The 13,750-nt window shown below is 43.0% G+C and overlaps 1 protein-coding gene across 2 annotated transcripts in view; it reads right to left on the minus strand.

The window, feature by feature from the left end:
- atat1 (alpha tubulin acetyltransferase 1) overlaps nucleotides 1-4,940 on the minus strand; it is an 85,738-nt gene extending 80,798 nt beyond the window's left edge. Inside the window, exon 1 of one of the 2 annotated variants that reach the window (XM_047383999.1) lies at nucleotides 4,569-4,940. Coding sequence is in view for 1 of the 2 variants with exons in the window: in XM_047383998.1 (XP_047239954.1) it covers nucleotides 4,569-4,660 (92 nt within the window). In the remaining variant the exon portion in view is untranslated. The remainder of the gene's footprint in view (nucleotides 1-4,568) is intronic. The other variant, XM_047383998.1, reaches the window with a different exon arrangement.
- Nucleotides 4,941-13,750: the final 8,810 nt, after the last annotated feature.

Here is a 13,750-nt window from a genome sequence, read left to right on the forward strand (position 1 = left end):
TTTCATGCAATAAAATGCAAATTCGGTCAGTCAGTCAGTCATTTTCTACCGCATATTCCATAGTGGGTCACGGGGGAGCTGGTGCCTATCTCCAGCAGTCTATGGGCGAGAGGCAGGGTACACCCTGGACAGGTCGCCAGTCCATCGCAGGGCAACACACAAACAACCATGCACACACTCATTCATACACCTAAGGGCAATTTAGAGTGACCAATTAACCTAACAGGCATGTCTTTGGACTGTGGGAGGAAGCCGGAGTACCCGGTGAGAACCCACGCATGCACGGGGAGAACATGCAAACTCCATGCAGAAAGACCCCAGGCCGGGAATCGAACCCAGGACCTTCTTGCTGCAAGGCAACAGTGCTACCAACTGTGCCACCATGCAGCCTAAAATGCAAATTAATTACTGAAAAATCACACAATGTTATTTTCTGGATTTTTGTTTTAGATTCCATCACTCACAGTTGAAGAGTAGCTATGATGAAAATTACAGACTTTTACATGCTTTGAAGGTGAGAAAACCTGCAAAATCTGCAGTGTATCAAATACTTGTTCTCACCACTGTATGCTTTGCTCATGGTACAAGCAGCTACTGAAGTCATTACGTTCTTGTGCGTACAATGGTGCGTTCAAGTCCGGCATGGAAAATCGCCCACTCTTCCACTCTTTCAGTGTTACAATGATGTGTTTAGATACCGAAACATGAAACTGTTTGAATCGGTACTCGGTGGTACCGACCGAATTCGGTCGGTGCTTATAAAGTAGCGAATTTGGTACCCATCCCTAACTGCAGCACACTATAGTTTAACAGCCTCTCTCCAAACTATAAGAATTTCGTTCGTTCGTTCGTCGTCTTCCGCTTATCCAGGACCGGGTCGCGGGGGCAGCAGACTCAGCAGAGACGCCCAGACGTCCCTCTCTCCAGACACCTCCTCCAGTTCCTCCAGGGGGAGCCCAAGGCGTTCCCAGGCCAGCCGAGAGACATAGTCCCTCCAGCGTGTCCTGGGCCGTCCCCTGGGCCTCCTCCCGGTGGGACGTGCCTGGAACACCTCCCGAGGAAGGCGTCCAGGAGGCATCCGGTATAGATGCCCGAGCCACCTCAACTGGCTCCTCTCGATGTGGAGGAGCAGCGGCTCTACTCCGAGCCCCTCCCGGATGGCCGAGCTCCTCACCCTATCTCTAAGGGAGTGCCCGGCCACCCTACGGAGGAAGCTCATTTCAGCCGCTTGTATCCGTGATCTCGTTCTTTCGGTCATGACCCAAAGTTCATGGCCATAGGTGAGGGTAGGAACGTAGACCGACCAGTAAATTGAGAGCTTTGCTTTTCGGCTCAGCTCTCTCTTCACCACAATGGACCGGCACAGCGCCCCCATTACTGTGGCAGCTGCACCGATCCGTCTGTCGATCTCCCGCTCCATTCTTCCCTCACTCGTGAACAAGACCCCGAGATACTTAAACTCCTCCACTTGAGGCAGGAACTCCCCTCCAACCTGAAGAGGACAAGCCACCCTTTTCCGGTCGAGTACCATGGCCTCGGACTTGGAGGAGCTGATCCTCATCCCAGCCGCTTCACACTCGGCTGCGAACCGCCACAGCGCATGCTGTAGGTCTTGGCTAGAGGGGGCCAGCAGGACCACGTCATCCGCAAAAAGAAGAGACGAAATCCACTGGTCCCCAAACCAGACCCCCTTGGCTGCGTCTAGAAATCCTGTCCATAAAAGTTATGAACAGGACCGGCGACAAAGGGCAGCCCTGCCGGAGTCCAACATGCACTGGGAACAGGTCCGACTTAGTGCCGGCAATGCGGACCAAACTCCTGCTCTGCTCGTACAGGGACCGGATGGCCCCTAATAAAGGGCCCCCGATTCCATACTCCTGGAGCACCCCCCGCAGGGCATCACGAGGGACACAGTCGAATGCCTTCTCCAGGTCCACAAAACACATGTGAACCGGTTGGGAAAACTCCCATGAACTCTCGAGCACCCTGTAGAGGGTATAGAGCTGGTCCAGTGTTCCACGGCTGGGACGAAAACCACACTGTTCCTCCTGAAGCCGAGGTTCGACTATCGGTCGGACTCTCCTCTCCAATACCCTGGCGTAGGCCTTACCAGGGAGGCTGAGGAGTGTGATCCCCCTGTAGTTGGAACACACCCTCCGGTCCCCCTTCTTATAAAGGGGGACCACCACCCCAGTCTGCCAGTCCAGAGGCACAGTCCCCGACCGCCACGCAATGTTGAAGAGGCGTGTCAACCATGACAGCCCTACAACATCCAGAGACTTGAGGTACTCAGGGCGGATCTCATCCACCCCCGAAGCCTTGCCACCGCGGAGCTTTTTAACCACCTCGGTGACTTCAGCCTGGGTGATGAAAGAGTCCAACCCCGAGTCCCCAGCCTCTGTTTCCACCACGGAATGCGTGATGGCAGGATTGAGGAGATCCTCGAAGTACTCCTTCCACCGCCCGATAATGTCCTCAGTCGAGGTCAGCAGTCTCCCGCCCCCACTATAAACAGTGTTGGCAGAGCACTGCTTCCCCCTCCTGAGGCGTCGGACGGTTTGCCAGAATCGCTTCGAGGCCAACCGGTAGTCCTTCTCCATGGCCTCACCGAACTCTTCCCAGGCCCGAGTTTTTGCCTCTGCCACAGCCCGGGCCGCAGCACGCTTGGCCTCACGGTACCCGTCAGCCGCCTCAGGAGTCCCACAAGCCAACCACAGCCGATAGGACTCCTTCTTCAGCTTAACAGCATCCCTTACTGCCGGTGTCCACCACCGGGTTCTGGGATTGCCGCCACGACAGGCACCGCAGACCTTACGGCCGCAGCTATGGGCAGCAGCATCGACAATAGATGCAGAGAACATGGTCCACTCTGACTCTATGTCTCCAACATCCCCCGGGATCTGGTATAAGAATTTATTAACAAAATGTTTTTACTTCAAGTTAAAAAAGTTCAATTAACAAGCTCTTTAACAAGGCTAGTAACATTCAACTACACTAAGTAAGAAAAATGTAATAATAAAAAGAACTAATAAACTACAAAAAAGGGAACAAAGAATAAACCTTAACCAATAAAGTTATGAAATGGTATCACAGTCCAATAAGAACTTTCATGTTTAATAACCAAGCTTTGTCTTGAGGAATTTGGAATTAGGCAAAATTAGTTTTAGAACTAATTAAGAACAACATGAGAATGAGAACAGTAGATAAAACGTTATTATGGTAGGGTGTGGTGCTGGTGGTGTAGGGGTTAAGCTCGCAACCGATATATAAAGGCTACAGTCCCTGAAGTGGCCATGGGTTCATGTCCCACACCCCGTGACCTTTGCTGAATTTCTCCCTCCTCTCTCTGCCCCCCTTTCCTGTCTGAAAAATTGAAACATAAAGGCCTCTAATGCTGCAAAAAAATATTTAAAAAATTATTTCAATGAAATATTTTAATAAAAAATTAATTTGAAATCAATAATCTTTTGGACAATTGAGTCTTAATATTATGCCCTAATAGTGAATGAATTTTAAATTGAGTTGACACTTCCAAGGGAGCAGCAAATTCAGACATCCACGCACATCGTTTCCCCAATGCTGCTCTAGTGAAGAGTTGTAGGGTGAACAATGCTGTGCGCCAGAATTTTGTACTTTGATGTCTTTGGGATTCCAGCTGTGATCCCTTCCTCGGAGTTGTCCTGAAAATAGATTAATGCTGTGCATTCTGGGATTCAGAGTTTTTACCAGAGGTTGTTTTCCATCCATGACAGCTGCACACATTGACAGAATAAACACACTGTAACTAGGGAAGGGTGACTTTCACATTTGAACTAATACAGTACCGAGTATCGGTATTGTATTAGTTCAAATGGTTTCAATGACTGGTTGAAATAAAATGGTTTCAAATAAAATGGTTTCAACGACTGGGCCCAATATGTGCGAATGCACTTATTGACCATAACAAACAAGCACAAGATGGTTCATAAGTTTACTTGGTACCAGGCCACCTTGGACTAAGGGGCGATTTTGTAATTTCATCAGCAGACCTACACTCAGTTGATCTTCAGTTTACACCTCCTGCAAAATTTATCTCATGTATCTCATGAGGATCTTGGGTGACAAGGAATCTGTATGGGTCACGTTGAGGACTGCAGATGCTTCCAGAAGCTTTGGCCTTAAGGTTATAGGCATCTGTTGTGGTGGCAACCAGAGAACCCGCTTGTGGAAGAAATTGCTCACAGAAACTAGAGCAATTGGGGAAGGGGGTTATAACCTGAACTGTAATATTTTCGAGGGGTGGAAGTAGCACTTAGAAGATCTCCCGATCCAGCCATCATGTCCTTCATAGAGAAGGCAGCACAACAAGATTCCTGCACTGTGCCAGAAGGCTCTGGACATCGTGGGGTTGTCATGGCTAACAATTATACACACACGCACAGACACACACACACACACACATATATATATATATATATATATGTGTGTGTGTGTGTGTGTGTGTGTGCATGTATACAGTCCAGCGAAGTGAGCAGCACAGATAAACTTAGCAGTTACTTGCCTAAATACATTGTTTTGTTTTAACTTACCTTTCTTTTGATTGGCGACTTGCAACAAGATTCTGATCCAGAATCGAGATCCTCTCAGAGAATAACTGATTAATGTCAAAATGAAACTCCATGGCGCAGACTTGCTGATAGCTCGGATCTACCACAGCGAATAAAGGAGGTTAGCTAGCGACCGAACGATGAACTGAGGTTTCAGCCTCACTAAGCAATCAGTAACTAATTTATTACTCCAAAAACACAGCTTAACCAATCGAAGCTGCAACACCACAACCATTTAACACTCCACTGTAGAATTATGACAGAAACGAAATGATGCTGTTTCATCTGCAAGGATTATTTACATCGCTCCATTGTGTCGCTAAGGATCAGCGTCACGCCCGGTGTTACCGTAGTAACCTTCTCTTATGAAGGCACGGTCCTTGTTCTGTTTAGCAGACTTTAACAGCTATATTATAAAGACAGCCAACATCTCCAAATGAACCCCTGAGCGAGGACTAAATATCTATGCATATACAGTAACAACTACATTCTTTACAAAACGTTTCATTTCGAAGTAATCGTTTTAGCAATTGTAACGGAGCAGGTAGTATGTCTTTTACGGTAAATGTGCAAGAAATTGTGTTCGGCAGACATCCTATGAGTAGACGTTTTAACAGCTAGAGTCCCACACAAAACTTAATAAATATTTAAATTGAAAAAAAGATCGTCATAGTGGGATGGCCGGAAGGGGTATTTGTTGTGTCGGGGCCATAATTTGACAAATGACCAAAGCCTTCAGGCTCCAGCTCTTCCCTTGCAGTTTCTTTAATAAATGATGGATACAATGGTCATACAATGCTCAAATCTCTTGTATAATTTAAATTAATCAAATAATAAAAGCTGAAAACTTTTTATTACACTCTTGTTATATTTATCTGTTCTGAAGCCTGGTTAGACCCGTTGATCTCATTAAATATGACAGATTAGAAATGGATGCTCTTCATTTTCTGCGACCATGTCTATAGGTTTCAGAACATCTGAGTCTAATGCTTTCTTTCGCTTTCTTACTTTCTAACTCTGCTCAGACAAATCTCAATCCAAATACGGAAAGTTGTTGTCAGACATAGGACCTTGTTTACCTAAGAGCTGTCAGACAGTTTGACTGACCAGCAATTAATGGGCAGTTTAAATCATTCTGACAGAGAAAAACTTCAGAATGATGGAAACTGCGGTGAGGATGTATAACTAAGATAAATGATATGCAGTGGTTTAGTTATGGAAATAAAATGGTTTCAAATACTTAATCCTAAACTGTAGCCCTCAAAGCTACCACAAGGTAGAAGCAAAGAGCTGAAACAAAAACTCCAACCTGCTTTACAGTCATGATAAAAAGCAAGTACACCCTCTGTCAGTTGTAGGGTTTAGACATACAAATGAGTTGGTCTTTACCAGGTTGTAAAAGTATACAAAAAGCATACAGCGTTGTTTTTTATGCTATTATTTACTAAACAAAAAGTTAACCTAACTGGAAACGTTTTTAAAAACTATTTACATCCTAAAAACCTTAGATACCACAGTTGTTTTTTTTTTCCAAATCTTGAATCTTTACCTTTGTCTGTTTCTTTATTGTCTTTTGTGTTTGTATTCTGATCATTTCTGGATTATTCATTCTCATTTCATGTCTTACTGTATTGAGTTCATTTTGGTTTATAGTCGTATATTAATGTTAGCCGTTTTACCTTTTGGTTTGTAAATCATTTGTATTTAGTTCATCTTCTTTTGTGTTCTCTCTGTGTTAATTAAGCTGGGGACAAGCCATACAGCATTCACAGTCATCACATATTTTAAAAAGACTAGTTCTTTATGCTAACAGACTGGTTAGATAGAAATAGCATTTTTAGATTTCAGCCAACATTACCTCAAAACGTGAAATCAATATTCCTAACTCTCAAAATGAGTATAGAATACAGTCAAACATTTCCAAATCATATTCACTTGAGGGTTAAACTTAACATATTTTAAATTGCATCTCATTCATTTTATGGGGGAGCGTACCTAACAGAAATATTACCGCCACCTACTGGTTGGTTTGTTCCCTCAGGCTGTCCACGAGAGATTCCACGAGTTTGATGCGCTCATTAAAGCCAGTAAATCTGATTCTGATGTTGAGCTGCCCTGCATACTCAGCTGGTTTAAATATCTCTCTCCAAACCTCCTCGGTAAACACCTTGGTTTCCATTGACAATTTATCTTATTTATCATTAAAACTTTTTACTGCCATAAGCTCCGTGAGTTCCGTTTTCCTTATTTGGACGCAACTGAAAACTATTTCAGTATGACAACTTTATTCCATAACTGCTTTTCATATTTTAAAATATATAGGTAAAGGCAACTAAAACCAGATGCTGTTACCTGAATCTGGGGTATGAAGAGAAGGTAGCGCTGAATGAGGACATCTACAACAGAAATTGATTACAAGTTAAATTTGTTTCATTCCTTGTTACGGGTCACCGACTACATGTCTTTGTACGTATATTTAAATGGGCTAATATGCACATCACTGCTGAAAGCATCAAGAGCAGACTGGAATGAGACCTGTGGATGGACACCTCAGCAATGAGCATTCCTTAGTTTGTTGATATGAGGACAAAACCCTGTTAACAGAACCCAAGACATGATAACATGCATATATTTCTGCTCCCCGTTTTGGCTGGGGAGAATACAGTTGTATTGTACATTTCTTTTAAAGTTTTTGAAACACAAAAGAAATACCCCCAAGAGTCAGAAGTTAAATTAGAAATGACAAGCACTTTGTAATATCACACCCATGTCCTAAACAGATTTTATTTTCTGTTTTAAAGCCAACTGTACAACTATCTGCATCAGTTTGTAAGTAGACAAATTACAACAATCAATTGATGTGTGGCATTTTGTAATTGCAATTTATGTGAAAAACAAAACTGTGATAAAGTTCTGGGTCAAACTGTGATATATTCCTCTCCTGATGTGGAAAATGAAATTGTGTTGCATTTACACAGGAACACACACAATGCAAATGCAAAAGCTCTGTGGTTACTTTAGAGTGAGTCAGGAAACCACTGATTTCAGAGTTTCCTCTTACTTGGTTTCATGCACCTCAACAGAAACAACAGAAAGCTCCCCACCTCTCACTTTACCATGCATCCTGAAGATTCCATAGAGCTTGTCCAATCAAGCAGAGAATTTAGGTGTTTCCTTTTATTTCCAGAAGTATCAAATCAGGCTCTCTTAAATTCATGTGGGTTCATGACTGAAATAATTTTCAATCTCAGGGAACATTTATTTTCAATTCTTAGTTTTTACAAAATCAGATTCAGAGATTCATTACTCATTTTTAGCTATTGTAAATTACCATTATAGCAAAACAAAACAAAGAATGTTCTGGACTCTTTTTTCAGTTTCACATAAAAATCTGGAACTGGGAATAAATGATTCTGGTTTTGCTGTGAAAAGAGTCTGACATGTACAGGTCCTTCTCAAAATATTAGCATATTGTGATAAAGTTCATTATTTTCCATAATGTCATGATGAAAATTTTACATTCATATATTTTAGATTCATTGCACACTAACTGAAATATTTCAGGTGTTTTATTGTCTTAATACGGATGATTTTGGCATACAGCTCATGAAAACCCAAAATTCCTATCTCACAAAATTAGCATATCATTAAAAGGGTCTCTAAACGAGCTATGAACCTAATCATCTGAATCAACGAGTTAATTCTAAACACCTGCAAAAGATTCCTGAGGCCTTTAAAACTCCCAGCCTGGTTCATCACTCAAAACCCCAATCATGGGTAAGACTGCCGACCTGACTGCTGTCCAGAAGGCCACTATTGACACCCTTAAGCAAGAGGGTAAGACACAGAAAGAAATTTCTGAACGAATAGGCTGTTCCCAGAGTGCTGTATCAAGGCACCTCAGTGGGAAGTCTGTGGGAAGGAAAAAGTGTGGCAGAAAACGCTCCACAACAAGAAGAGGTGACCGGACCCTGAGGAAGATTGTGGAGAAGGGCAGATTCCAGACCTTGGGGGACCTGCGGAAGCAGTGGACTGAGTCTGGAGTAGAAACATCCACAGCCACCGTGCACAGGCGTGTGCAGGAAATGGGCTACAGGTGCCGCATTCCCCAGGTCAAGCCACTTTTGAACCAGAAACAGCGGCAGAAGCGCCTGACCTGGGCTACAGAGAAGCAGCACTGGACTGTTGCTCAGTGGTCCAAAGTACTTTTTTCAGATGAAAGCAAATTCTGCATGTCATTCGGAAATCAAGGTGCCAGTCTGGAGGAAGACTGGGGAGAAGGAAATGCCAAAATGCCAGAAGTCCAGTGTCAAGTACCCACAGTCAGTGATGGTCTGGGGTGCCGTGTCAGCTGCTGGTGTTGCTCCACTGTGTTTTATCAAGGGCAGGGTCAATGCAGCTAGCTATCAGGAGATTTTGGAGCACTTCAGGCTTCCATCTGCTGAAAAGCTTTATGGAGATGAAGATTTCATTTTTCAGCACGACCTGGCACCTGCTCACAGTGCCAAAACCACTGGTAAATGGTTTACTGACCATGGTATCACTGTGCTCAATTGGCCTGCCAACTCTCCTGACCTGAACCCCATAGAGAATCTGTGGGATATTGTGAAGAGAACGTTGAGAGACTCAAGACCCAACACTCTGGATGAGCTAAAGGCCGCTATCGAAGCATCCTGGGCCTCCATAAGACCTCAGCAGTGCCACAGGCTGATGGCCTCCATGCCACGCCGCATTGAAGCAGTCATTTCTGCAAAAGGATTCCCGACCAAGTATTGAGTGCATAACTGTACATGATTATTTGAAGGTTGACGTTTTTTGTATTAAAAACACTTTTCTTTTATTGGTCGGATGAAATATGCTAATTTTGTGAGATAGGAATTTTGGGTTTTCATGAGCTTTATGCCAAAATCATCCGTATTAAGACAATAAAAGACCTGAAATATTTCAGTTAGTGTGCAATGAATCTAAAATATATGAATGTTAAATTTTCATCATGACATTATGGAAAATAATGAACTTTATCACAATATGCTAATATTTTGAGAAGGACCTGTAAAGAATTTGCTTCAGCAGTTGGGAGGAATTTAACTAGCCTGAAAACTAATAACTAGTATGTCATTTGAATATTATGTTTTACATTTTTTTTAGCTTATGTTAAGTATGAACAAATAACACATTTCTTGACAGCCGTCAACTTCTTGAATGCAAACACTGTAACAAATGTGATTCTTTTGACAACATATAATGAGTTTTACTCTTTTTGTGCCAATAAGTACCTACAAAAAAGAAACCTTCAAAAGTCTCAATGTTCATTTTAATTTCAGAAGTATTGAGCATTGAGTCAATAAACCTAATAAACACAGTTTGATATTACTGAGTTGTACAATACCGGTCAAAACTTTTAGACACACTTTCTCATTTACACGGTTTTCTTTATTTCTTGCTTTCGTTTATGAATACTTCCATTGTACGTAGATTCTCACTGAAGGCATCAAAACTGTGAATGAACACATATGGAATAATGTAGCAAACGAAAAATTGTAAAAGAACTTTATATGCATGTTTTATATTTTAGATTCCTTAAAGTAACCGCCCTTTGCTGTGATGACTGAAATATTAATCTCTGGCCATATCTCAATAAGTTTCTGGGAAGGTCTTTCAAGACTCTTTGGAAAACCATTTCAGGTGACCATCTCATGAAGCTCATGGAGAGAATGCTAAGAGATCAAAGCAGTAATCAAAGCAAAGGGTGGCTTTTTTGAAGAATCCAAAATATACAAATGTTTAGAGTTATATCACACCTTTTGTACACTATGTAATCCCATGTGTGTTCATTCACAGTTTTGATGCATTTGGTGTGAATCTACAAAATAAACATTAAAATAAGAAGACCCATTAAGTGAGAAAATGTATCTAAAACTTTTGAACTGTACTGTATGTCTTTAGACTTCAATGAAACCAGTTTGCTTCCACTGTAAGGAAGTCCATTTCACTGACCTAAACTTCAACCTACAAATGATTCACTATCAACTGGGCATTTATTAGCTCAGATATCTAACTTTTTCTCTTGTGGGTAAAAAAGTAAGAGCTACAACGTAATACTTTGCCAACAAATTCATCATTCTGTGGGAAGCCTGAGATCAGAGGCATGAAGCTTGTTACATCATCACACTAATGATTATCTGTCTTTTCATACCGCTGTCTCTTTATAAACACAAAATATTAACGAGAATCTGATTAGAACAGCCATTTTATTGCTCTTTATTATACGGCAAGTTTAAACAAGAATGAAATTTAGCAGGAAATGCATGGGGTTTCCCCTTGTCTTTAGATAAGGTGTCTTCATGACCTAAAACCTTCCCTTGTCTTTTTATGTGGTTGACTTTGTTTCATTTTACCGAATGATTCATATTGCTTACCCTGAAGTGCAAGTGGCAATGAGCATGATGGGTAAAATGTAAAATCCCTTCATCTGGCTTAAAAAGGTTAACATCGCTCTGAACAAATGTGAATTTATGTGTCAGGTAAAACCATATTCAGTTTAATAAACAGGACCAAAAAGTCATTGTTGACCAGTACCAACAAGTTTCAGTCAACCATTGTCTACTTTTGAATTACAGTTATTCAAGACCCAGGGTTGCTTGTGGGTGTATCTGTCTCTCAGCCTCATCAGCTATTAATAATAATTAACTAATTGTAATTATTAAGTGCTGCGAGCCCTGTGCTAGCTTCTGATCACAGCAACTGCTCACATTCCAGGCTGGTGTATGAAAGCACATGGAATGACACATTGATTTGCTCGGGAATAGCTATTTGAGTGAACCGCGATCCCAGGACCAAATCTACCTTTCAACACTCCTTTCTTCTCCTCCACCACATGTGCCAAGAGCAGGCTCTGCTCCTATGTATATACATCCACACGGACACATATTGCAAACCTGTTTGCCATCTGCCTCTACAGTGATTATTTTACTTTTTTAATTCATTAATTTCTGCTGTCAGTGAACCTTCATCTCGTCTCTATGAACAATTTATTATCTGTTTTAAAGAAAATATTGCCACCATCAAGTCTTTTACATCTCAGATCCCTCTGTCTCACCCACATGTCAAGCTGTGATTGAGAAATTTGAACCTTTTAATTCAATTCAATACAAAAATACTTAATCCCGCTTCAACAAACCCACTGTCATCTGGACAAAACCAGCAGCACTGTGAGGATCTTGTTCTTTGGTTTCTCCAGTGCATTTAACACAATTCAACCTGATTTGCTTGTCAGAAACTCCAGAAGACTCAGGCGGAGGCCTCAGTAATCTGCTGGATCAAAGACTACCTGACAAACAGAGCACAGTTTGTGAGACTGAAGGGTTGTGTGTCTAACCAGGTAGTCAGCAGCACAGGAGCACTACAGGGGACTGTACTCTCACCATTTCTTTTCACTCTGTACACCTCAGACTTCCAGTACAAGACAGACTCCTGACATCTGCAGGAATACACGAATGAGTCTGCAGTCGTGGGGTGGATCAGAGATGGACAAGAACCTGAGTACAGGGAGCAGGCGGACCGCTTTGTGGCATGGTGTGGAAACAATCCTCTCATCTTGAATGTGAATAAAACAAATTAGATGATTGTAGATTTTAATAGAAACAGGCATAGGTCAAACACTATTTCCATCATTGGAGAAGAAATGGAGGAGTATAAATACCTCTGTGTTTACCTATAAAACAGACTGGAGTGGAGATGCAACTGTGAAGCCGTCTACAAGAAGGGACAATGCAAACTGTAATTCTTGAAGAAGCGTAGGTCCTTTGGTGTTTGCAGAAAGATGCTGCATATCTTCTATAAGTCTGTTGTGGAGAGTGTGCCTCTTCTACCATCATCTGCTGGGGTAGCAGCATCAGAGGCAGGGACTTAAAAAAGCTCAACAAGCTCCACAAGGGTGAAGTGGTGGAGCATGTCTTGTGGCTGCCCTGGGGTGGCTGGCGGGTTGTGTTCGGCCTGGGGCGGTTGGCCTGTCTGGCCCAGTATATCCGGCTGGCGCATGTTTCTCACTCATGGAGTGGCGGGCTAGGGCTGCTGGCATTGGCCTGATGGTTGGGCGGGCTTGACAGTGTGCTTGTCTGCTGGCTGTTGTATCCGGAGGGGGGGATCAGGGCGGATTGCTGGAGGGTGTAGTGGAGGGGTTGGAGCGTGGGGTGTGGGGGGGTTGTGTCCTCTTTTCGGATATGGGGTCATTGGCATTTGAATTGGCTGAGCGGTGATGGTTGAGCTGAGCTGGTTAATGTTTCACCCTGGGCTGTCGTTGCAGTGGCAGTGATGTGGTTTGTTTTTGTTGTTGCGGGGGATGTGTTGGGGGCTGCCAGCCCCGGTGCTTGCCACTGGCCAGGGACCTCTTGTTGCATGAGTTTGTCCCATCTTGGTGTGGGGTTGGGGGTTCCGTTGTGAGCACAGTGCTCGATGGCGTCTGCTCTGTTGCGCCTGTGGGCAGAGCCTGCGGTGCTGTTTGGGGCCCTTGCCTTGCCGTTGCAGCGCGCTGGTTGTCCTCCTGGGGTTTCTTTCTCAGGTCCAGGAGGGTAGGTCTGTGGCTCCTCTCACTTGCATGTTTTTATGGAGAAACCTTGCACACACAAGTGCGCTCACACTCAAACCCACAGGTGTTTAGATTCAGGTGTTAACAAATACACAACTGTTCTATATTGAGCCGCAATTACCACTAAATACATCTTGCATTCATTAGTACCGTGCAGTTTTTGGTAACAATGCTTTTCTTCCCCTCTCCCTGCTTGCTTGCATTCTTTTACTCTCAACTTTTCATCTCTAAGCCAAAATTACAGAAAAGTTGGACTAAAACTACTTCATACCAGTGACTCCCAAGGACTATTTTCATTATTGTTTTTTCTAAAGGATTTCGAATTGCACCCAAAAGAATGACAACTTGATGCCAGCTAACCTGTACAAGATGCCTTCCTTCACCACAGTGGACTTCGACAAGGTTTTACAGAAATTGGTTGTTTTGGAGATGAAAATCCATCGACTAGAAGTGAATTTTGAGGTTAATATGGGGTACAGCGATAATTTAACTCTGCCTGTGATTCCAGACAGTGACAACCAGCTCAACGTCTCAGCCAGCAAACAGAATGCTGAGAATAAACCCACCGGTAGGACCC

The sequence above is a fragment of the Girardinichthys multiradiatus genome, chromosome 13 (genome assembly GCF_021462225.1).
Source record: "Girardinichthys multiradiatus isolate DD_20200921_A chromosome 13, DD_fGirMul_XY1, whole genome shotgun sequence".
Classification (NCBI taxonomy): Eukaryota; Metazoa; Chordata; class Actinopteri; order Cyprinodontiformes; family Goodeidae; genus Girardinichthys; species Girardinichthys multiradiatus.